Consider the following 26,025-nt stretch of genomic DNA (forward strand, 5'->3'; position numbering starts at 1 on the left):
CCAACTAGCTCTGCAGATGACGAAGAAATTGAAGAAATGTATGATGAAATAAAAGAAATTATTCAGATTGTGAAGGGAGACGAAAATTTAATAGTCATGGGTGACTGGAATTCGAGTGTAGGAAAAGGGAGAGAAGGAAACATAGTAGGTGAATATGGATTGGGGGACAGAAATGAAAGAGGAAGCCGTCTGGTAGAATTTTGCACAGAGCACAACATAATCATAACTAACACTTGGTTTAAGAATCATGAAAGAAGGTTGTATACATGGAAGAACCCTGGAGATACTAAAAGGTATCAGATAGATTATATAATGGTAAGACAGAGATTTAGGAACCAGGTTTTAAATTGTAAGACATTTCCAGGGGCAGATGTGGATTCTGACCACAATCTATTGGTTATGAACTGCAGATTGAAACTGAAGAAACTGCAAAAAGGTGGGAATTTAAGGAGATGGGACCTGGATAAACTGAAAGAACCAGAGGTTGTACAGAGATTCAGGGAGAGCATAAGGGAGCAATTGACAGGAATGGGGGAAATAAATACAGTAGAAGAAGAATGGGTAGCTTTGAGGGATGAAGTAGTGAAGGCAGCAGAGGATCAAGTAGGTAAAAAGACGAGGGCTAGTAGAAATCCTTGGGTAACAGAAGAAATATTGAATTTAATTGATGAAAGGAGAAAATGTAAAAATGCAGTAAGTGAAACAGGCAAAAAGGAATACAAACGTCTCAAAAATGAGATCGACAGGAAGTGCAAAATGGCTAAGCAGGGATGGCTAGAGGACAAATGTAAGGATGTAGAGGCCTATCTTACTAGGGGTAAGGTAGATACCGCCTACAGGAAAATTAAAGAGACCTTTGGAGATAAGAGAACGACTGGTATGAATATCAAGAGCTCAGATGGAAACCCAGTTCTAAGCAAAGAAGGGAAAGCAGAAAGGTGGAAGGAGTATATAGAGGGTCTATACAAGGGCGATGTACTTGAGGACAATATTATGGAAATGGAAGAGGATGTAGATGAAGATGAAATGGGAGATACGATACTGCGTGAAGAGTTTGACAGAGCACTGAAAGACCTGAGTCGAAACAAGGCCCCCGGAGTAGACAATATTCCATTGGAACTACTGAAGGCCGTGGGAGAGCCAGTCCTGACAAAACTCTACCACCTGGTGAGCAAGATGTATGAAACAGGCGAAATACCCTCAGACTTCAAGAAGAATATAATAATTCCAATCCCAAAGACAGCAGGTGTTGACAGATGTGAAAATTACCGAACTATCAGCTTAATAAGTCACAGCTGCAAAATACTAACACGAATTCTTTACAGACGAATGGAAAAACTAGTAGAAGCCAACCTCGGGGAAGATCAGTTTGGATTCCATAGAAACACTGGAACACGCGAGGCAATACTGACCTTACGACTTATCTTAGAAGAAAGATTAAGGAAAGGCAAACCCACGTTTCTAGCATTTGTAGACTTAGAGAAAGCTTTTGACAATGTTGACTGGAATACTCTCTTTCAAATTCTAAAGGTGGCAAGGGTAAAATACAGGGAGCGAAAGGCTATTTACAATTTGTACAGAAACCAGATGGCAGTTATAAGAGTCGAGGGACATGAAAGGGAAGCAGTGGTTGGGAAGGGAGTAAGACAGGGTTGTAGCCTCTCCCCGATGTTGTTCAATCTGTATATTGAGCAAGCAGTAAAGGAAACAAAACAAAAATTCGGGGTAGGTATTAAAATTCATGGAGAAGAAATAAAAACTTTGAGGTTCGCCGATGACATTGTAATTCTGTCAGAGACAGCAAAGGACTTGGAAGAGCAGTTGAATGGAATGGACAGTGTCTTGAAAGGAGGATATAAGATGAACATCAACAAAAGCAAAACAAGGATAATGGAATGTAGTCTAATTAAGTCGGGTGATGCTGAGGGAATTAGATTAGGAAATGAGGCACTTAAAGTAATAAAGGAGTTTTGCTATTTGGGGAGCAAAATAACTGATGATGGTCGAAGTAGAGAGGATATAAAATGTAGGCTGGCAATGGCAAGGAAAGCGTTTCTGAAGAAGAGAAATTTGTTAACATCCAGTATTGATTTAAGTGTCAGGAAGTCATTTCTGAAAGTATTCGTATGGAGTGTAGCCATGTATGGAAGTGAAACATGGACGATAAATAGCTTGGACAAGAAGAGAATAGAAGCTTTCGAAATGTGGTGCTACCGAAGAATGCTGAAGATTAGATGGGTAGATCACATAACTAATGAGGAAGTATTGAATAGGATTGGGGAGAAGAGAAGTTTGTGGCACAACTTGACCAGAAGAAGGGATCGGTTGGTAGGACATGTTCTGAGGCATCAAGGGATCACCAATTCAGTATTGGAGGGCAGCGTGGAGGGTAAAAATCGTAGAGGGAGACCAAGAGATGAATACACTAAGCAGATTCAGAAGGATGTAGGTTGCAGTAGGTACTGGGAGGTGAAAAAGCTTGCACAGGATAGAGTGGCATGGAGAGCTGCATCAAACCAGTCTCAGGACTGAAGACCACAACAACAACAACCCATTCCATACCAAGAAATCCCCTCCGTACAGCCTAGCTACCCATCGCCATCACATCTGTAGTCATGAGCAGTCCCTCTTGAAATATCCCAGTGGTCTCACAGAGGCCTTCACAGACCAGAATCACCCTCCCGACCTCATACACAAACAAATCTCCAGTGCCTTATCTCTCCAGTCACCCACCACCTCCCGAAGTGTCACTGTCCGGCCTCAAAGGCGCATTCTCCTTGTGACTCAGTACTACCCAAGACAGGAGTTACTGAATCATATTCTCCCCCAGGGTTTTGACTACCGCTCATCATGCCCTGAAATGAGTGTGTTCTCCTCATTATCCTTCCCACCCCTCCCACAGTGGTATGTCAGTGCCCACTGAACCTACACAATATCCTCCTCCGTCCCTATCTCATGGCTCATATCCCTGTAATAGACCTAGATGCAAGATCTGTCCCATACATCCTCTCACCACCACCACCACCACCGCCACCACTACCACCACCTACTCCAGTCTGGCCGCAAACATCACCTATCCCATCCCACCTCAGGCAGGGCTACCTGTGAAATCAGTCATGTGACCCATAAGCTAACATGCAACTACAGTGTTGTGTTTTACATAGGTGTGACTACCAACAAGCTGTCTGTCCATGTAAATGGCCGCTGACAAACTGTAGCCAAGAAACAGCTGGACCACCAAGTTGTAAAACACACTGGCCAACACAACAATTGAGTAACAGCTTCACAGCCTGTGTCATCTGAATCATTCCTACCAACACCAGCTATCCTGAATTGCACATGTGGGCACCGTCCCTGTAATGTATCATACATTCCTGTTACTCTCGTGGCCTCAGCCTTCATTTGTCGCTGCCCTTCACCCACCTATCCCCTTACTTGTTCCCACTACACAGACACAGTCTTTATGTTGTGCTTGTCTTCGACTCAACATCTCCACTATGTGGTGAGTAGCAGTCTATTGTTTTCATAATATTGATGTATGATTATGTGCCATATATAAATCACTAGAATAAAATGAAAACACATCCTGTGATAAAATTCAGTAAACATCATCTCACAGACATACTAAATTAAATCAAAAAATTTAACAAGAATTTTCCATGTTTTTGCATGTTGTTATTGTTCTTGTTCTTGTGGTTGTCTTCAAGTGAAAGACTGGTTTTATATAGATGTCCACATTATTGTATCCTGTGCAAGACTATTCATTCATCTCTGAATGACTACTGTAACCAGCATGCATTTGAAACTGTTTGCTGTGTACATACCATGGTATCCCTCTACAATTTTTACCTTTGACACTTCCTTCCATCATCAAATTGATGATTCCTTGGAGCCTCAAGATGTGTCCTGTCAACCAACCCGTTTGTGTTATAAATTTGTTAGTTCCCGATTTCAATTCACTACCTTCTCATTTGTTATTTGATCTACCCATCTAATCCTCAGCATTCTTCTGTAGCACCACATTTCAAAACTCTTTTTAATTTCTTTGTCTCATCATCCACATATCGCTTCCTTACGAGGTTGCTCTCTAGAGACATACCTTCAGAAGAGACACGGGCTGTTCCATGAGAATATGGACATAAATCATGAAAATAAAAAAATCTTCTCATTAAAAATCTGATTGCCAGTTCTGTTAGGTGAAACATTAAACTTTTTAATTTGAAGCTCCATTTTTATGTTCAGAATTGCTGGAACAGAACAGATGGCTTTATAACTTTTCTAAAATTTCAGCTTCTAATTACCCTTAAAAACTAATTCCTGAGAGCAATGCAATAAATAATTTTAAAGGCAAGTAGTAATAAAAGCTTTAAAAACTATACACATATCTTAAGCTAGTCCATTTTAATAGCTTTTATTCGATTTATTTAATTATTAATGTCCTGCAAGAGGTGACTGTTGTGAGGGTGGAAGGACAGATTGTTCTGTGTCAGGAGGCACTCTCCCAATTCAGCCTTGTTGCCAGTCTTCATCAGAAGGATGGTGGTGACCTTTTTTGCTAGTAGGTACAGTGAGAGAAGACTGACAATTATTTATTTCCATACATTACAGTCAGTTTCTTGGCTTGCTGTTGACATCAATTGTCGAAACTCATCGAGGATTCGTGTCGTAAGCGGCCTTCCGGCCATTCAAGGCAGCTGACACTGCATTCACTGTTCCTGGCCGGATGCTGCTGTGGTGATTCGCCACATGTGGTGTGTCTGATGATGGCTTTACAGTGTGCTGTGGCAGAGAGAGAAGAGGGCATGTGTGTTAGAGTTACACACAATGATATCGGAGCTGCTTCGTCCCCACCCACTCACCCTCGTTCTTCTTCATCTGTTGAACCATGTTGACAATTGCTGTGTAGTACAATGTTTTTGACCTGGCATTCAGGTAGGCCCTCGTCAGTCCGCAGAAGTATCATCAGGAACACTGTTGTCGTGACGTGAGACGATAGGCAAGGCATCTGGGCCCAGCCAGTTGTGATAGCGGCAGACTGTGGTGTTGAACTCTGCAACTGCTGATTATGGCAGGGTATCAATCTCTCTCAGTACCACCTGTTATTGCTCAGTTGCATGCGAGAAATATACAAAAGACTTGTGCCAGATGTCACTTTATTGTAAGCAGGGAATCGATTGTTAAGATAGTGGTGGCTAATGTTTACCCAACATCACTTGTCATGATCACATGGGTCTTACTATTACAAAGGTATCAGTGATTCTCACTCTGCTGTGCTTACTAAACTAGTTTGTTATAGTAAAAGTATAGTTCATAAAAGCTCTTGGTACACAGTGTTGCATTAGCAACAGCAGTTCTTTCATAATGTAATTAAAGTGACATGATCATGTCTAACTGCTCTGCCCCACTACATTTCTGCAAAGGTTTGCTGTCTGGTTCACCAGAAATGCCAATGTTGTGTTTCCCCCTTACCCACTCGCAGTGGTGAAATGTTCTTCGTGCCTGCCTCATGTTGACACTGCTGTAATGTAAATGAGACAGCTTCACTCTGGGACTTTGACAGTATTAACCATTTGCTGCCTTGTACAAGGTTGATATGCAACATACCCCTGTCCTCCAAAAATTCATCCTGAATTTTAGGAAAAACAAAGAAAAATATTAATCTTCAATATAAAAATTTTAGTCTACTCACAGAATTCCTTTGCAGCTTAACCTATGTTACAGTTTCTGTTTTTCTTTCTGGTACATCTACGGGTGCAAGGGTGGATAGAAGGCTGTGTTGTGCTGGAGTGTGGGAGTGGGGAGGGGGACAGGTTGGTGAAGGATGCTGATTAATGAAGATTGTAGCAGTGGAGGCTGTGGAAACTTGGGATATATTGCAAGGTGAGTTCCCACCTGCACAATTTAGAAAAGCTGGTGTTGGCGGGAAGGATTCAGGTGGCACAGGCTGTGGTGCAGTCACTGAAGTGAGGAAGGTTGTGTTGGGCAGCATGCTAAGCTACTGGGTTTTCCAGCTGTAACCTGGTTTCAGTTAGTCGGTGGCAATTAATGTGGACAGACAGCTTGTTGGCTGTCATGCCCACATAAAATGCAGCACAGTGGTTGCAGCTTAGCTTGTAGACATGTGGCCCTTCATTGCCTGCCATAAGAGGCAGCTAGTGGGAGTCTTTTTTATTGGGTCAAGTTTTTTACCTTGGTCTTGTGAATGGTCTTCGGACTTTTGAAGGTTTTTGCTTTTTTAAAATGCTTTGTCCCTCACCTGTTCTGGCTTTTGAAATTCTAATACCCTTTTTTGGGTTTGACCTCTACTTTCCAAATTTTACCAAAGCACAGGTTGTTTGAGGAAGAGCGCTTTACTGTGGTGCATTAACTCTCCATTGTGCACTGTTATCTTTTGCACCTACCAATCAAACTGATCTGCCTCTGCACCTGAAATCAGCGCAGTAGCTAGTCCATCTTGGTGGGGTTGTCATGTACCCTCTTGGTGGTAGCCCCCCAACAATGTAGGGATTGCACTGCTGACGCCTGAGCTGCAACCTGCCCTCATCAGCCAAGCATTCGGTGCCTGTCTACTTTGGGGTACTGGGACATGGGGCAATGGCTACAGTGGCCTTTGCCTTTGCGGGGTGGAACCCACGGGGAGAGCTTCCATTTGGAGTGAGTGGCATTGGGGCAGATGATCCACAATGAAACGGATCAAACTTAATGGTGGCCATGCCAACACAGTCCTCACATCAATCAGGAACAGTAATTTTTAATGCCGAGGTTTAGAATCCGATGGCATTTCTGTCATTGACCATGCCTCAAGAGGAGACCTAGCCAAGGAGAAAGGTAAGTGGACAGTTTGCTGAGTTCTTGGTTTGTTCGTGCGCTAAAGGTGGCTGTTTTCCTACAACAAAGCCAATGTTTTTCATTGAAAATGTTGCAGATCAGTTTGGGGAGGTTGTGGCATTAGAGAAGGTGAGAAATCAGTCTTTGCTGATCAAAACATCACACCCCAACCAAGTCGTAATAAGCTAAGTGGAATTCAAGGTGTTATCTTCCATCAGGGCACAATGCTGCAAATGGATGAAGAGCTCCATATTAATGTGGCACGGGGTGGAGTCCATTTTGTTCACCGCATAATAGAATTGACACTCGAGATTTTATTCTAGCTTTTGATGGCAACATTTTAGCTGAGAAGGTTAAGATCATGGTTTATAGGTGTGATGCCAGGCCTTACTTTCATCCTCCGATGAGAAGTTTTAAATGCCAAAGGTTCAGACACATGTCCTCCCACTGTTCTAATGAGGCTGTCTATAGGACATGTGGACGGGCATCCCATGAGGGCAGCCCTTGTGAATGATCCACTCAGTGTGTCGAGTCCAGAAGCGAACCCTCCTCATTCACTGCATAGCTTAGTGTTCAAGAAAGAGAAGAAAATTCAAGAACGTAAGACTTGACCACCTGTCTTACAAAGATGCAAACAAAAACTTTGAAAGACTTCATCCAATGGATATAGTATCAAATTTTGTGACTGCCATGTCATATCCATACCTCGCGCGATGACAAGGTCTCGCTTGGCAGCTCCTGGCCGTGATGGTGTCCAGGGCCTACCCTACAGTTGGGGGAGGAAACATCAGCTCCCTCATTCCCTACACCTATAGTGCCAGTGGTTCCAACACTATTGGTGAAGCCAGAGATGTCCAGTCATTCTCTTGTGTTGTCAGGGATGAGGACACATGTCAAGGTGCCCAACTCTCCAGACAAGGACCAGTAGCCACAGGCTGAGTGGCAAAGTACAGTCCGCTCGTAGAAGGTAAAATGGCATAATCTCCACAGAAATCAAAGTCTCACAAGGGCAAGAAGGATAAGTCGAAAGATAAACTACTTTTTGAGGCTTTGGATGTTCTGTCACATCCCAGCAGTGGTCGAGCCTATGCACACGGACAACGGATCACACAATCAGGTGGACCATGATCTGGTAGCTCATCCTTTCCATTTGACACTTTCTCAGACCTGACTCCAATGCTCCTTCAATGGAACTGTAATGGCTACTATTGCCAATTGAATGAACTCCATCATTTATTTTGTACTTGTTGCGCAATTGGCATAGCACTTCAGGAAACATGGTTTATAGCAACACACCTCCCTGGTCTGAAAACCTACAAATCCCACTGTACCAATTGTTCTAATGTCAAGAGAGCATCCGGTGTGGTCTGTACCTTCATACGCTCTGATACTTTCAGTTAGCAGGTGCCTCTTACCACTGCACTAGAAGCCGTGGGTGTTGTGTCTACCTGTCAATTAGGATGACAATATGAAATTTTTATCTACCTCCACAAGGACTTTTCCATTATCATGAGCTGTTTGAGTTAGTGATACAGATCCCTGCCCCTCTGCTCCTATTGGGAGACTTAAATGTCCATAATCCTCTTTGGGGTGGCAACAATATGTCTCACAGAGGCTGAGTACTGGAACACCTCCTTCCAGAGTTGGATGTCTGCCTACTCAACACTGGAACTGCAATTCACTGTGGCCCACCGAATGTTTTCAGCTATTGATCTCACAGTTTACAGCTGAGTATTTTACCCCCGTTTCAGTGGCTCGTCCTTGGCAGTCTTTGTGACAGCAACCATTTTTCTGTTGTTCTCTTCCACTCCACTCACAGACATCTGCAACATGCTTCATCTTGGTCACTTTGGAAAGATGATTGGCAAGCTTTCTCCTTTATAGCCACTTTTGCAGCCAGTCACGTGACAGGTACCAAAAAATTGGTACAGGATACTGTTGACATTATTAACCTACTCCTCTGGTGCATCCTGATGATCCCCGGTGCCATGGTGATCTGAAGATATAGCCACAGCTATCAGGAAATGCAGCTGGGTGTTTCAACGGCACAAGCACCATCCCTCTATGTATAATTTAGTAGCATTCAAGAGACTTAGGGGGGGGGGGGGGGGGGGAGTTCAGTTTTTCATAAAGAAAAGGAAGCAGGAATGTCGGTAGCAATATGTCTTATCTATGTGATCCCACACCCCATTGTCCCAAGTATGTACTAAACTCTGCCACATTTGCGGCCATCCATTACCCGCATCATTTCCTGGAATGTCGGTAGCAATATGTCTTATCTATGTGATCCCACACCCCATTGTCCCAAGTATGTACTAAACTCTGCCACATTTGCGGCCATCCATTACCCGCATCATTTCCTGGCATCCTTGTCAATGGTAACATCTTCACTGTTTCTGCGGTACTTGCCTAACGTTTTGTGGCACACATTGCTGAAGTGTTGTAATAATTACCATCCTCATTTCTTGGAATGTAAACACCTCATTGAGAGCTGTTTGGAATCCTTCCATGCACACAGTTCTCTGCCATACAACATCTCGTTTAGTGAATGGGAGCTTTGCAGCAGTTTGGCAGTGTGTCAACATACAGTTGCTGGACCTGACAAAATCCACAACCAAATGTTCAGACATCTTCATGCTGACAGCATGAAACATACCCTCCAGCTTTTTAATTGCATTTGGTGTTAGGGGGAATTTCCCTTTCAGTGGTGGGAAGCTATTTTTCCTGTCCTGTACCTGGGGAAGGACCCACATACTTGAACTAGCTACTGGACAGTCTCTCAGACGAATGAACTGTGTAAGCTATTCGAATGAATGGTCAACTGGTGTCTTTGTTGGTGCCTTGAGGCTGGATGGCATATATCATGATTCCAAAGTGGCTTTTGAGCTTTCCAGTCCACCACAGATCACCTGGTTCATTTGGAATCTTCAGTATACAATGATTTCACACACTGCCAACATCTGATTGCTGTGTTCTTTGACCTACAGAAGCCATACGATATCATCTGACGACTCACATCCTATCTACACTGGGGTTTCTGGGGAAATTTACCTATTTTTATCCAGAACTTCCTATCCCTCCAACTTTTTTGGGTCCAGATAGGTTCAACTGTCAGCAACCAATATGTTCAGGAAACTGGAGTCCCTCAGGGATCAGGTCTGAGTGTAATGCTGTTTGCTATTACCCTGAGTGGTATCGCAAATGTAGTGGGCCCCACAGTCTCTGTGACTGTATGTGGGTGATCTTTGCCTGTACTACCTCTCTGCATCACTGTGCACTGCTGAGCGCCAACTTCAAGGGGCTGTCTGGAGAGTCCATTACTGGGCCCTGAATTTTCAATTCTTGGGTGTTTTATTGACAAGAAGCTAACATGGCTTCTGCGCATCTGCAGCTCAAGGTGACTTACATGAAGAAGCTATATGCTCTCTGCTTTCTCAGTCACTCCTCATGGGGTGCAGACTGCACAGTTCTCCTGACATTTTACAGAGTGCTGATTTTATCCTGCTTGGACTATTTATGTGTTGCCTATGGGTTGGCCGCACCATCCATACTGAGCTTGCTGGATCCTGTTCACCAAACTGGCATGCAGTTGGCAATGGGAGCCTTCCGTACAAGCCCTGTTGACAGCCTCCTGGCGGGAGCCAGTTTCCCACCACTGTGGGTTAGATGCCAGCAGATTCTGGCAAGTTACACAGTTACAGTCAGTCAGATGCCTAGTCACCCATGTCACTCAACTCTGTTCCACAACCAGCAGTTAAGGCTGTTTGCGCATTGCCCAAAATTGGGTAGACCAGCTGGGATCCGACTTGATATTCTACTGGAGGACCTCCAACAACCACTGTTAGTCTATGTTCCCAGGGCTCCCTCTCAGCACTCCCACCCCTTGTGGTCTGTACCCTGTCCTGTGATATGGTGGGACCTCTTTGATCCAACTCTTCTGCGACACCTGTTTCTTTCGATCCTCCACAATTATTCTAATTTGGTGGATCAAAAGTCAGTGACAGTGTCAGTTACACTTTTGCACGTGCAAGTGGACATGAGAAGCAGACTCTGCTGTGTGCCTGCAGTGTATACAGTTCAGAATTGGTTGCCATATCTCAGGTGTTGTGGTACAGCAAATGCCAGGCCTTGACAAACATTATGAGTTGCTTAAAAGGCATAACCCTGTGCTATCCCAAAAATCTTTTGGTTGCCCACATCCAGGACCTACTGGTGGACCTGTACAACTCTGGAAAGCCTGTGACCTTCATCTGGACATCGAGACACATAGGCATTTCAAGAAATGAACTTGCCGACCATCTATCTGAAGTTTGACGCAACATTTTGAGGTTCTGGGAATTTGAATGGCAGGCTACTATGACCCAAAACAAGTTGAGAGTGATTAAAAGGTCCAACAAGGTGTGGCATACATCTTTTTAGACCTCTCAGAAGGATGTTGTTGTGTTGTGCCGACTACGTTTTGACCACACAAGACTCACCCATGAGTTCATTCTGCATTAGGAGGATGGTCATCACTGCAGCTGCAGTAATCTGCTGACGATAGTGCATGCTCTTGTTGAGTGCACCTTGCTGGCCCATCTGCAGCACGCTATTAGCTTGCCTACCTCGCTACCATGGATGCTTATGGATGGCAAGATGGCCACTACCGAACTATTGTATTTCCTGAGCAAGAGTGCATTTTACTCTAAACTGTAATACTATTCCGCTTCCAGTGTTAGGTGTATGTATGTGTGTGTGTGTGTGTGTGTGTGTGTGTGTGTGTGTGTGTGTGTGTGAGTAGTAGTAGTAGTAGTAGTAGTTTACTCTCCCTCTACATTCACAGTCATCATCATCTTTCTGGTACAACCGTTTCCAGAGGATCTCGTGTGTAGTTTTTAACTCAGCTTATGTTATTTTATGTCTTATGAAAAGATAAACTGCAATAATGGCTTCTAGTACTGTGATTATATTGTAGCTGTTACATTAATGGTAATCCTGTTCTGCTTTTGTTCACAATGATATTTGTGAACATATCTTATTTCATCGACAGCAATTTGCCATTTTCTACCTGTAGTACCATAGCATTTAGTGTACAATTTAGAAAGGAGATGTTTTGAATAGGTGAAATGCTAAAAGGATTTTCTGGCCAAAACAATGTTGATTGTACATGTAGTAGCCGTAATGGTTGCTCCCGCTTTAGCACATTCTGTTCCATTGATTAATATACTACCAAACTGCAATTACAATCTTGTCATTCTTCTGAAAGTCTTGTTTTTGTAATAATTTACTATTACCATTTGTGGCTTGTACACAGAATAAACCCAATGATTTCCAACTCACTGAAAGTGTGTTTGTGGCATCATAACTACCTTCTTACATTCTGGTGCATTCATATTCCTCAAAAATAGTTGCCCTTCACATGACTAGTTATCAGTTTGAACTACTCATGCAGGACAGATGGTGACAATTTCATTAATAGAGTTACCAAAATCTTGTACAGATAGAACTAGGTGCATTTCCTGTCATTTAGATAAAAGTTATACTTTATTAAACCAAGAATTTAATCCATTTGTCAATACGACTCCATCCAGATGGATGCGCGTGCCAAGTGTAACATTCAGATTGTGATTTACACCTAGTTAGTGGGAACTGCACATTAACATATGAATATTCTTTATCGGAACAACCTTTAACATTGAAAACACAATAGTAAAATGCTATACTGCTCTTATTTATGGTAACAACAAGCTATAGACCTACAGGAAGTTCCTTTTCCATTTGCAGTAAACCTTTCAAACATGTTTTTAATGTTAACAGCATCGTGTTTAAATATCTGTGTGTAGCATGGTTGACAGCTTCTTAAATTCTTTCCAGTTCTATTGTAGCATCACTTCAGCTGCTTTCTAATTCTCTCATTAGCCTAGCTATCACTACTTTGTATTCTAATGTCTTCAGGTGAGTCTGTATTATACCTAAACCCTTATTTACGGTAATCATGGTGTCATTAGCATATTGCTGTAATTCAGTTGTTATTTTATGCAACATTTTAGCCATATTTAAAAATCCTTGATCCATACCTGTAATTTGCATCATATGCCAGTCACATGTTCTTTCTCTGTGTCTTGCTACTTCTTGCACTTGACCTGTTTCACTATTCAAATTTGAAGTATCATCATTATGTATTGTGCCAGACATTGCTTTTAGTAGTTCACCACTCACATTCAGCCATACTCTCTTTCTTTGCCCTAGAGAATATGGGATTGTACCTGTTACTTTCTGCAACTGCTGTCTTATATTATCATAGGAAAAATTAAGTTCATAATATTCACTCTGTAAATCCCCTGTCATATTGCCCCATTTTGCTTCCTTTAGCACTTCTAAGAATGTATCTTGCAACTTTCTATCTCTGTTCCTCACCTCTCAGATGTTGAAGGTCAGTCTATATGACTGTATGTGATTTGTGAGGACTACATCTGGCTGATGCAATAGCAATACCCCATTTGACAAAGGCAGGTTGACAATTTCTTGTGCTCTGAAGATGGCTAAACTCCATCTAAGTGTCAATCTCACCATCACCCAAAGGAAATAATTTTCATGTATTCCCTTCATCCTTAAGGAAAAAAGTGAGAATAAAAAACAAGACCCTTAGTACACTAAATGAATCAATAAAAAGAACATTTTCTACAATTATCAGTGTATCTCTTTTATCTCCAACTATTTATTCCTTGGTCTCAACCTGTTTGTCCTATTCTGCGGTGTGTCGTTATTTGTTTGCATTTCTAATTGATACAACACATCTGGATGTTGCTTTGTAAAGGAACATTTTAAAACAGAGTTGACAATTTTTTCTTTTGCTGTGCTACCCTCAACTTTAGTTCTCATCTTGTCAATGAGGTCTTAGTATCACTAACAGCCTTTACATATGACGTGCATTTCTTTGGGTTTTGTGAGAGATCTTTTGATAATATTCTGCTGTGGTAGTCACTTATGGCTTCACACGTTGCCCTCTTGGCAGCGAAACATATTTCATACACCATCTCTGTACCTGCGTACTATCTGTCATTTAGACCTGTTACGCAGTAGTGTCTTTTTCTTGAGAAATTTCTTTACAGTTACTGTGTACCACAAACAGTCACTCCCACCATAAACTGTTGTGCTAAATACAGATTTATCAAATGGATGGTTAACCATTCCTTTACACTTGAGCAGTACAGTGTAACCCTGCTTTTACATTCCCAGAATCAACGTTTCCCCGCTGTTTACAACATTTTTTATCAGTCCCATCAGATTTCCTATGCCCACAAATGTTAATTTTCAACCAATTTTGGATCAACATATTTTTCATTTTCCCGTAATTTACGCATTACTAAAAAATGTTTGTGGAGGAAAATGACACTGGCATGATGTTGACCGTCCGGTAGTGTTTACAAATGTTATGTGGTTAAGTTTCTTGACACCACAACACTCGACTCAGCGGATTGGAAGTGGTAAACATGTAAAAGATGGAACAATTCATGCCGTATCTCCCACTGCTGCCAAGCTCTACTTGGTGTGGTGGCTGATGTGAGAAACTAGGTTCATTCGAATGAAGATATCGTGACCAATCACAATCATTTCCAAACTGTCTCTTCTGCACAAACACAGTTTTATGATTGGTGTGATCATTGTGACACGTTTGTCCTACCATATTTAGTGTGTTTTGGTGTATGGCCTCTTGGAGCGCCAGTTGACACAGTCATTCACTTTGCGATGCTCAAATGTTTTTAGTTAAACACAGCACAGGTTACATATTTCATTCATGCTGAGCAAAATGCGTTTCGAGAATTTGTTCTCCTGTCAAATGCAGTATTTACGTATGTATTTTTTGTGATATTACACAAACAGACAATGTGAGTGATAGTTTGCCTGTGTGCATGGTTTTCTACATAACTGATGAGGCACAGTACCTGATAAGCTCAAAAAGACGCAGACATTCAAACACCGCAAAAAATACTTATGTACATATTTTCACTTGATAATGAGAAAAATTTCTCAAAACACATTGTGCTAAGCATGAAAAAATTGTAACTAGTGCAGTATTTCATTATTTAAATAACGAATGACAGTTGCTGGATTTCAGACACATCGATTATGACATATTAAATTGAGTAAAACATTCCTACGTCCTAGTCATTTATCAGTTCCAATTACATCAGCAGTTTTTATTAGATAATAAACCCTCATTAGATAATAAACAAGTCCCTGACAAGTCTTTTGATGCCTGTTATTTACTTGTATGAAACATAATGTGCAAGGGGGTATCCTATACACAACTTTGACAGCATAAAACGTTATTTCCCAAATTTCACATTTTCCTGCATTTTACACCATTTCTTTGAAGTCCCTTCAAAAGTGTAAAAGCCGGGTTTCACTGTAGTTCCTTTACCTACTGCTGTCACCCAGAGCAAAATATTTGTATTTCCACAGTGAGATATAACAACAGTGTGTCTGTATCTAATTTGATGAGCATATAATTATTTGTATTTGTTTTAGTTGATCTTCTTTGGTAATCAGATTGTGTTACTCAAAAATATGTGAGTAGTTCACACACATGTAACTTGTATATGAGCATATCAGAACCATCCAATATAATATAATGTAACATAGTATAATGTATCTTTTTCTTTATTTCATCTACTTGTGTGAGTAACATGTGTACAACTATTACACAAATTAACTGTTTTCTTAATCCAACAAGGAATTTTAAAGTCTGATTGTCAGATTACTGCTGCAGATCTCCTTAAAAGTTATTTTTGTTCCGGCGGGTGATGGCTAATAATTATTATACTCAACTTATTGAACTGAAATGGTGAAGTCACATTTTTGTTATTGTACTAAGAGTACCCATTTCATTCCAGTCATATGGCAATATATGTGGGTAATCTTTAAAAAAAGTCACCTGCAAGATAATTCTATGTAAAGAGGAAACTGGGTAGAGAGGGTAAGCCACAGGGCTTCACCGACTCCATTCCTCCAGTTGTTCTGTTCACATACACCCCATTTGAGAACCTCTGGTTGTAGTGTTCAGAAATCATAGGTGGAAAAACTGGTAATAATGAAAGTCAGAATCAGGGTGGGAAGTGCGTTCAGATATTCTAATGGATAAGTTTCTGTTGCTACAATGTAATCATTTATATTCTGTAGACTGGTTTCATAAATACTGCTTGTACTCAGTGTTGCACCTGTACTTAACTCATTTTTTTCATTCAGGTTGAGGCTGACCCACTTGCATTCCCAAAGCAAGAGATCGAGTACATACCTATTAAGGAAGAAACTCCGGTAAGTACTAAAATTGAGCTGTCTTCAGAGCTTGCAAAAGGTAATGTGGTTATGCACAGAAACACATTGTCTTCTTGAGTGCTGGGTGATTCTGTCCCTCTCTCCCAAAGTGATGGCTGCATCATTTTACTGTTGCTTGCTGACCTGCGCACTTTGAGCATTCTCACTGCTATCTCTCTACAACATATCATTCCACTACAGACTTTGCACACCAGAAGCTCATCGTAACCAAACACACATGATTATGTGCAAAATCAACCAATGGAAAACACAGGACAGAATAAAGACAATACATGAAAAGGTTAGATTGCTACTCACCTTATACTGCAGGTGTTCAGGTGCGCACAACAAAAAGATTGCTAAACAATAAGGTTTTTGCCAAAAGGCCTACCTCTGAAGGGTGCGTTTGAATGGCAAACATTACCTTGTGGAAGGACTGCATCAGCTATCTGATTTGTCCAACTACAAACCCTGCTACAGTGACCCTATTTTAGAAATCCAGCAGGATCTCCAGTGTCCTCTCAAATCATGAGGTCCATCCCAGACCACCTCCCCTGAGTCTACCTCTCTCACCACTTATACCACTCCCTACGTTCCTACCTTCTACATGCTTCATGAAGTTCATAAACCCAATCACCCGGGACACCTCATTATGGCCAGTTGCTGTGCCGTCATTGAGAGAATCACTGCTTTTGTAGACCGAAACCTTCCATCATATTACCCCAGTCTACCCTCCTACATAAAAAACACCAGCCATTTCCTCCACCGACTGTTCACAGTTCCTGTTCCTTCATCACAAGGCGACCTACTCATCATTCCTTTTTAATAACATCCCAAATGCCCCTGGCCTTGCCACTGTTGAACACTAAGTGTCAATCTTGTCTTGAAATGATAAACCTGAATTGTCACTGTTTTTTCTTCAAGCTTTGAAACTCAATGTGCTACACATATCCCTTACTGCCGAGCAGTGACAACTGTGTGGGTAAGAACAATCTGCCCATCATAGTTCAGAACACATGATACCGTAAACAATAAGGTGCATGAAAAATTGCCATGACATGCATGCCAGTTAAATGTATTATTTTAAATGCCACCAAATGCTTGTAGAAAAATGTTATGGTATGTCATACACCCATAGTTCAGGAGATATGACTTCATAAACACTGAGATGTGTGAAAAACTGCCATATAGCGCATGATGTTTAAATTTGTTACTTCTCTTGTAGTAACTCTAGTCAGAGCACATTTTGCAGACAGAATCCACATATGCCACTGAATGTACCTATAAAATTATATCATTAAATTATGCATAGTTCAAAACATATGACGTAAACACTGAGATATGTGAAAAATGTTACTTCATGCATCATATTTTAATTCATTTATTCTTTACCGCTAAGACACTCAGGCAGTCGAGTCAACTTCGGAAATCACTGGCATCTGAGAGTGCTTTTGACATCTTTCAACTGTGAAGCCCAAACTGCTGTAGGTGTGATAATGATGACAGTCTATTGAGCTATGAAGAGGCATTGCCATAGAATCGTTTACATAATTACTTAGCAGGGTAGCGCAGTGGTTGGCATACCAGAATCGCATCCGATAGCATGTCAGTTCAAACCCACGTCTGGCCATCCTGATTTAGGCCACTAAGGCAAATTACTTAAGGCAAATGCTAGGATGGTTCCTTTGAAGGGGCACAGCCAATTTCCTTCTCCATAGTTCCATAGTCAGAGCTTATGCTCATCCCTAAAAGACCTCATTGTAAAAGGGATGTTAAAACATTGATTTCCTCTTCCTCCATTTACAAAATTACATTGTAGGCATGCATACGCTACGCACAATGTAGAGAAACTGCCTGGGATTATGTTTCGTAATTTGGATTCTGTACTTACACATTTGTGTATTGTGCGCATTTCTCAAAGAAATTTTATAATTTTGAAGGTATATCTTGAATATATGGAAATGAAATCTTTTCAGTACTTCACCCCAAAAGCAGTTCATCTTTTGTTTTTGTTTCTAGTGGCAAATTGACAAAATGAATACCTGGGTAATGCCCAGTTTTTCAGGTTGTTGTTGTTGTTGTTGTTGTTGTTGTTGTGGTCTTCAGTCCTGAGACTGGTTTGATGCAGCTCTCCATGCTACTCTATCCTGTGCAAGCTTTTTCATCTCCCAGTACCTACTGCAACCTACATCCTTCTGAATCTGCTTAGTGTATTCATCTCTTGGTCTCCCTCTACGATTTTTACCCTCCACGCTGCCCTCCAATACTAAATTGGTGATCCCTTGATGCCTCAGAACATGTCCTACCAACCGATCCCTTCTTCCTGTCAAGTTGTGCCACAAACTTCTCTTCTCCCCAATCCTATTCAATACTTCCTCATTAGTTATGTGATCTACCCATCTAATCTTCAGCATTCTTCTGTAGCACCACATTTCGAAAGCTTCTATTCTCTTCTTGTCCAAACTATTTATCGTCCATGTTTCACTTCCATACATGGCTACACTCAGGTAGGTATCTAAATAAAAATCATAAAATTAGAAATTACATTTGTTAGCCCCACCATTACTTAAAACACTATTAATTGCAGAGGACACTAAATTAGAAAGAGCTGGCTGGCTCTGTGTACGCCATTGGCTATGTATTGTAGAAGGGGAATATGTTGGTTGATGTTCACGACATGACTTAAGCATTTATGTACACACAAGAGTAAATCTGTTTACTCCTCTTCATTGTCTGCAGGAGTGGGACATGCCTGATGACCATGATAGTATACATGATCCACTAAGCGTCATTAAAGAGGTAAGTTGTTATTACGTTGTGATGGATAATTGCCCTGCATAATGTAGAATAGAAATTTAATTATTCTCTATAGAGAATTTGGATTTTAAACATGTATACTAAAAGTCATGTCATAACTTGCTGGAAACAATCACGAAAACACAGTCTATCTCAATTAGGTATATGGATGGTATGGTGTAAAGAAAGTTAATCTACTCCTCTAAAGTACTTTCATTAATACTATAAAACACTTATTATTAAGATATTCCTAAGATATTCAATAGCATATTTCATGACAGGTGAATTGGTCATCGAAGCACCATACCATGGCCCACACGTTTACTGGATCTGACGTCCCCGGATTTCTTTCTGTGGGGAAAGTTGAAAGATATTTGCTATTGTGATCCACCAACAACGCCTGACAACATGCGTCAGCGCATTGTCAATGCATGTGCGAACATTATGGAAGGTGAACTACTCGCTGTTGAGAGGAACGTTGTTACACGTACTGCCAAACGCATTGAGGTTGACTAACCTATACCTTGGTCTGTGCTTCGTTATGGTGTTCACAACAATCTACATTCCAACAAATAAAAAAGTGCATAAAAATTGTCAGTGTTCTGTTCCCTTCCTGTTTGCACTTGAATGACATTACATGACTGGACTTCATTACGTTATAGGATGAAGTCCACACATAGTACCAGTAAATTTGGGTGAGGATGAATCTTCTGTTCATATGCTTGACTGCTGCATGCTCCCTTACTTAAGCTGCAAATGCAAGTTACAGATCGGCCTACACTACTGCAAAATACGCCTTTTACCTTTGATCACAATTCAAATTGATTTTTGTAATTTGTGGCTTAAAAAATGAATGTGATGTTCCCAAGACACAGATACCCCTCTAACATTAGACTGAGAAAGGCAAATGTCATCCAGTTTCATTTTTGTATCACCAATATTCATTCATTGTTAGGTGATTGAATAGTTGAAGCAGAAATTTAATTGAAACTTCCTGGCAGACAGAAACTGTGTGCAAGAGCATAGTTTGGCCCCAGAATTTTGACTTTTGCACAAAGTGCCTCTTTAAAATCGTTGTCCTTTTCTGTAAAACTGATAATTCAGCAGATAGTGAAGAAACCTCAGCAAGTTGTGAAACCTGGTAACTTCTACAGAATGATGACTGATGATGACATATTGAGAATTAAGTTTGGTAAGTCTTTATTTATCATCCACAGGCTGTACTATAGGTGCACGGTAGAAGAAAACTTCCACATGCAGAAGGCATTAGAACAAGAAAAATAGATAAGTGATACACCACACTATGCAGTGGCACACTGCTTAATACATTAAGGGAGCTATACAGAGAAGATGACACAAACAGGTAAAAACATCCCTGCAAAAAAACACAAATGCACACACACACACACACACACACACACACACACACACACACACACACACACACAGAGGGAGAGAGAAAGTAGATAAACTTCAAATATCGCTCCAAACTGATATGAAAACAAATGAGCATCGATGGTGACTAGACACATGTCAGCAGTCTAAATACAGTTTAATGATGTGAAAAAGTGTAATTTGTTAGTGAAGTTCCATAAAACATTATTGTGTTTCTGCATTCATTTCCACAACAGATGAGAATGGATACTGAAAAACTAACTGTAAGTAAACACAAAGTATAGTCACAAAATGTCTTTGTACAGTGAAATTACATGTCATAGATAAAATGATATGCTGACTTATCAACAAAACTCATACTAACATCTTGCAGTTGCAGATGACAAGCTACCGGTATACAGTAATGTAAAGAGAACCTACAGAACTCAAATATTTCAAAAAAATTCTTTCACTCAGCATCAGACCAACAGCTCACAAACTCAATGTTATACAGTAGCTTGTATGGAACATTACAAAGGAAAATGTTTTACATCCTCATCATGCAGACAATCCAAAATGAGAAAATAGAAGATTATCTAAGACAAGCCAATTTTTGTACCTGAGCCTCAAGTCACCACCAATGTCTCAACAATGTAAACTTTCCCTGCTTCATCTTGTTTATGGATGACATTACTTTTACAGTGGAAGCAATATTTAATGTCCACAACCATCACCAGTCTACATATGAAAATCCTTATCAAAATAAAAATCCTTATCAAACTCAGGAAAGATTTTTGACAAATCTGGACATGAACTGTCAGTGACATCTTGATTGAACCGTTCTTTCCACATCCTTGAATAAATGGACACAATTATTTACAATTTTTGCAGGTGGAATTGTCCAGAAAATGTTCATGTCCCAAGGTAACCCATTTCTGTTTTTACATAAAATATAGCTTTTACAGGATTTTTCTTGGTAACACAACCCAAATATACCATCACTTGAAAGAAATTAAATTGATATTGTTAGAACTGTAGTAATATATATTGTACTTAACTGCAGTGCAGGATACAAAAGTCCAACATTATAGTTGTTATTCAACCTGACATACATTTTTAATAGCTTCAGTTTTATTTATTTATTTTTTTAGCAGCAAAACATGGATACACACCTTAGTTAGCTTCTTCCACTCCTTCCGACAAAAAGCAGTGCCATGTTTCTGTACAATGCAGTGTCCAAACAGTCACATGCTGTTCTTGAATGCTACCTGACTAAATATTTTACATCAGTTAAAAGTGCGTGGGCTATTTATGAAATTTTTAATGATACAGAGCAGTATTTAGTTGTTAGTAAACTTGATTACAATTAAATCAGTTAATTTACGAAGAGTAATAAACTTCTGGTTGTATTTTTGTTTGTTCAGTCCTTAATGTTAAGTACAACTTTTTAAGAACTTAGAACAACAACTAATAAGTTACACAATAGTTGACAAATTCCAGCATTATATTTTAAATTTGTAATTTCATATCTGAATTCATTCTAAAATAATTGTTACGATATTATGAAAAGGATAATTGCTACTCACCAACACGCACACATGTGTGTACGGTTGCATTCTGCCGGCTGGAGAGGGTGAACGGAGAAAAGAGACAGGGAGTGGGATGGAGGCTTGGAGGAGGATGGCTGGTGGTTCACAGGGAGGAAGCAGGTGTGTAAGATAGGAATTCACGACAGCAGCACTTGTCGATACATGTGATACGGCGTGACAGTCGTGTGGATGGGGTGACAGAGCAAGAAAGGGAGACTGTAGGGAAGAGGGAGTGGATGCAGGAAGAGTGCAGTTAGGATCTTCACTCTTAAATTATTTACATTCTGCCAGAACTTTCCATTTCCAAATTCATTTGGTATGTATTAACATATGTTTCTACTTGCAGGCAAACACACATAACACTGAGTCTTGAAATAATAGTGATTAGTCTGGTTTTTTGAACAACCAGCCTTATTTTTGCCACCATTTTAAGTCTTTTAGTCTAAGGCACTACAGTCATGGACTGTGCGGCTGGTCCCGGCAGAGGTTTGAGTCCTCCCTCGGGCATGGGTGTGTGTGTTTGTCCTTAGGACAATTTAGGTTAAGTAGTGTGTAAGCTTAGGGACTAATAACCTTAGCAGTTAAATCCCATAAGATTTCACACATATTTGAACATTTGAAGTCTTTTAGTGGACTTCATCAATTGTTAAGTTGTGATAGAGAAGGCTTGTTTATTTGCCCCTCCAAACAAACTTTTTGTTTTCCTTTCACGTGCTATCATATTCCAAAAAGTGGTGCCTAATGGGGCTTTGGTGAAGCTATGATATACCTAGCTAGTCAACGTTGGATCTAAGATCAGCTTACAACAAGGGAACTAGCGTCAGAAAGGATGGACAAAAAGACAATGACCCAGCAAGGCAAATGGTCTATGAAATTGGAACTTTGAACATTGGTATACAGGCAGGAAGGCTAGAAAAGAGGTGGATATGATGGAGAGGAAAAAAGCTAGGTATTAAAGGCATGGGAGAGAGAAGAAGAAGACAATACTGAACTGAGGAAAAGTTACAGATTGTAGTGGAATGAAAATGAAGAAAGAAAACTAAAAGGAGAGGGAGCTTTTGTGAAGGATGCTTTAAAATAAAAGTTACAAAGAACAAGTGACAGAATAACGGAGATCAGAATTATCTACATACCCGTATATCAGATGTAGTGTAAATTCAAAGAAATAGTTTTGATGACAATTGAGAGATATATGCCAAATAAATTAATAAGAGATGGTACTGATACCCCATGGTAGTGACATAAGAATGGTCAGAATTGTAGTTATAAACTGTCGTAGTTGTGCTGGAAAAGAACCAGAGCTCCAAGTGCCAATAGAAAGCAGTGAATCTCAAATTATTATAGGCACAGAAAGTTGGCTAAAACTGGAAATAAGTTCAGCTGAAATTTTGGAAAGAATCTAACCTTGTTAAGAAAGGATAGAGTAAATACAGTTGGTGGTAGAGTGTTTATATTGTTATCAGAAATAGTTTACCTTGTAGTGAAACTGAAGTAGATAGTTCCTGTGACATAGTATTGCTAGAGGTTATACTTAACAATTAGAATAAATTAATAATTGTTTATCATTACCCCCCACCCCTGACTCAGGAGACACAGTTGGCGAACAGTTCAAAGAAAAGCTATGTATAATTTCAAATAGGTATCACCACTCATATTATTAAAATTGGTGGAGACCTCACTCTACCCTCCATATGTTGGCAAAGATACAGGTTTATTTTATTTATTTATTTATTGTTCCGTGGGACCAAATTAAGGAGAAGTCTCCATGGTCATGGAATGAGTCAATACATGAAATTATAACACGATATTGGAAACAGATAAAATAAAATATAAAAAAACATATTCAGGTGACAAGTCGTAAATTTAAATAAAGAAAATCAACAATGTAACACTGGAATTTGCTTAATTTTTTAGCTCTTCCAGGAGCTCCTTGACAGAATAGGAGGAGTGAGCCATGAGGAAACTCTTCAATTTAGACTTAAAAGAGTTTGGGTTACTGCTAAGATTTTTGAGTTCTTGTGGTAGCTTATTGAAAATGGATGCAGCAGAATACTGCACTCCTTTCTGCACAAGAGCCAAGGAAGTGCATTCCACATGCAGATTGGATTTCTGCCTAGTATTAACTGAGTGAAAGCTGCTAACTCTTGGGAACAGGCTAATATTGCTAACAACAAACGACATTAAAGAAAATATATACTGTGAGGGCAATGTCAGAATTCCCAGACTATTGAATAGGGGTCGACAAGAGGTTCTCGAACTAACACCACATACAGCTCGAACAGCCCGTTTTTGAGCCAAAAATACCCTTTTTGAGTCAGAAGATTTACCCCAAAAAATAATACCATAAGACATAAGCATATGAAAATATGCAAAGTAGACTACTTTTCGTGTTGAAGTGTCACTTATTTCAGATACTGTTCTAATGGTAAATAAAGCAGCATTTGGTTTCTGAACAAGATCCTGAACATGGGCTTTCCACAACAGCTTACTATCTATCCGAACGCCTAGGAAGTTGAACTGTTCTGTCTCGCTTGTAATATGCCCATTCTGTGTGATCAAAATATCGGTTCTTGTTGAATTGTGAGTTAGAAACTGATTTAGCATCAAATTATTTTCCACAAGCCACGAACTTATTTCATGAACTACATTATTTGATACTGTTTCAATATTACACACAAGATCCTTCACTATCAAGCTGGTGTCATCAGCAAACAGAAATATTTTTGAATCACCTGTAATACTAGAAGGCATATCATTTATATAAATAAGAAACAGCAGTGGCCCCAGCACCGACCCTTGGGGAAAGCCCCACTTAACAGTGCCCCATTGGGACTGAACATCACTACCACTCTCAATATTGCAGAGAATTACCTTCTGCTTTCTGTTCTTAAAGTAAGAGGCGAACCAATTGTAATCTACTGCCCTTACTCCATAATGGTCCAACTTCTGCAGTAATATTTTGTGGTCAACCCAGTCAAAAGCCTTCGTTAAACCAAAGAAAACACCTAGCGTTCGCAATCTTTTATTTAATCCATCCAAAAACTCACAGAGAAAAGAGAATATAGCATTTTCACTTGTTAAACCATTTCTAAAACCAAAATGAACGTTTAACAGCAAATTATGTGAATTTAAATGCTCCAGTAACCTTGTATATACAACCTTCTCGATAACTTAAGCAAACACCGATGGCATAGAAATAGGTCTATAATTGTCAACATTATCCCTGTCTCCCTTTTTATAAAGTGGCTTCACTACCGAGTACTTTAATCGGTCAGGAAACCGACCACTCCTAAAGGAAAAGTTACAGATATGGCTAAGTACTGGGCTAACATACATAGAACAATACTTCAGTATTCTGCTAGATACCACATCATATCCATGAGAGTTCTTGGTCTTTAGTGATTTAATTATTAACTCAATCTCCCTCTTGTCAGTATCATGGAGAAGCATTTCAGGTAACAGTTTCGGAACACTTTTTTCTAAGAGCGCCATATAATTCCCTGTTGGGACTAGGTTTCTATTTAGTTCACCTGCTATATTCAGAAAGTGATTATTAAATACTGTACATATATGCGACTTATCAGTAACACGGACATTCCCACTACGCACTGATTCTATATCCTCAATCTGTCTCTGCAGACCAGCCACTTCCTTTGCCACTGACCATATGGTTTTAATTTTATACTGAGACTTAGCTATTCTATCTGCATACCACATACTTTTTGCCTTCCTAATAACATTTTTAAGCACCTTACAATACTGTTTGTAATGGGCTGCTGCATTTAGATTTTAAAGTTGGTGTTGGGAATAAAACATTGTCCAAATCATTCTGAATGTGTTCTCAAAAAATTATATTGAACAGCTACTTCAGGAAATTACTTGGAAGTGTAAATGTTTGCAAAAACAAACTTGACCTCTTAGAAACAAATAATTATGCCAAATAGGGTACATCATGACAGGCCTTAGTGACCACAAGATTGTTGTACCTAGACTGAATACCATAACATCCATACCCATCAAAAAGAAATGCAAAATACATCTACTTAAGAAAGCAGGTAAAAGAAGCAGATGCACATTCACTTGACACCTTCCTAAAAGACAGTCCCCACCTCTTCCAGTCTGACTGTGTTAGTCTAGACCA

The 26,025-nt window shown here is 40.1% G+C and overlaps 1 protein-coding gene across 1 annotated transcript in view; it reads left to right on the top strand.

The window, feature by feature from the left end:
• The window catches only part of LOC124717147 (zinc finger protein 501-like), a 117,173-nt gene that overhangs the window by 14,605 nt on the left and 76,543 nt on the right, over positions 1–26,025 (top strand). The window contains exons 3-4 of the mRNA XM_047243901.1: positions 16,057–16,125; positions 18,865–18,924. Of these exons, the coding sequence (XP_047099857.1) occupies positions 16,057–16,125; positions 18,865–18,924 (129 nt within the window). The remainder of the gene's footprint in view (positions 1–16,056; positions 16,126–18,864; positions 18,925–26,025) is intronic.

Source organism: Schistocerca piceifrons, chromosome 9 (assembly GCF_021461385.2).
Source record: "Schistocerca piceifrons isolate TAMUIC-IGC-003096 chromosome 9, iqSchPice1.1, whole genome shotgun sequence".
Classification (NCBI taxonomy): domain Eukaryota; kingdom Metazoa; phylum Arthropoda; class Insecta; order Orthoptera; family Acrididae; genus Schistocerca; species Schistocerca piceifrons.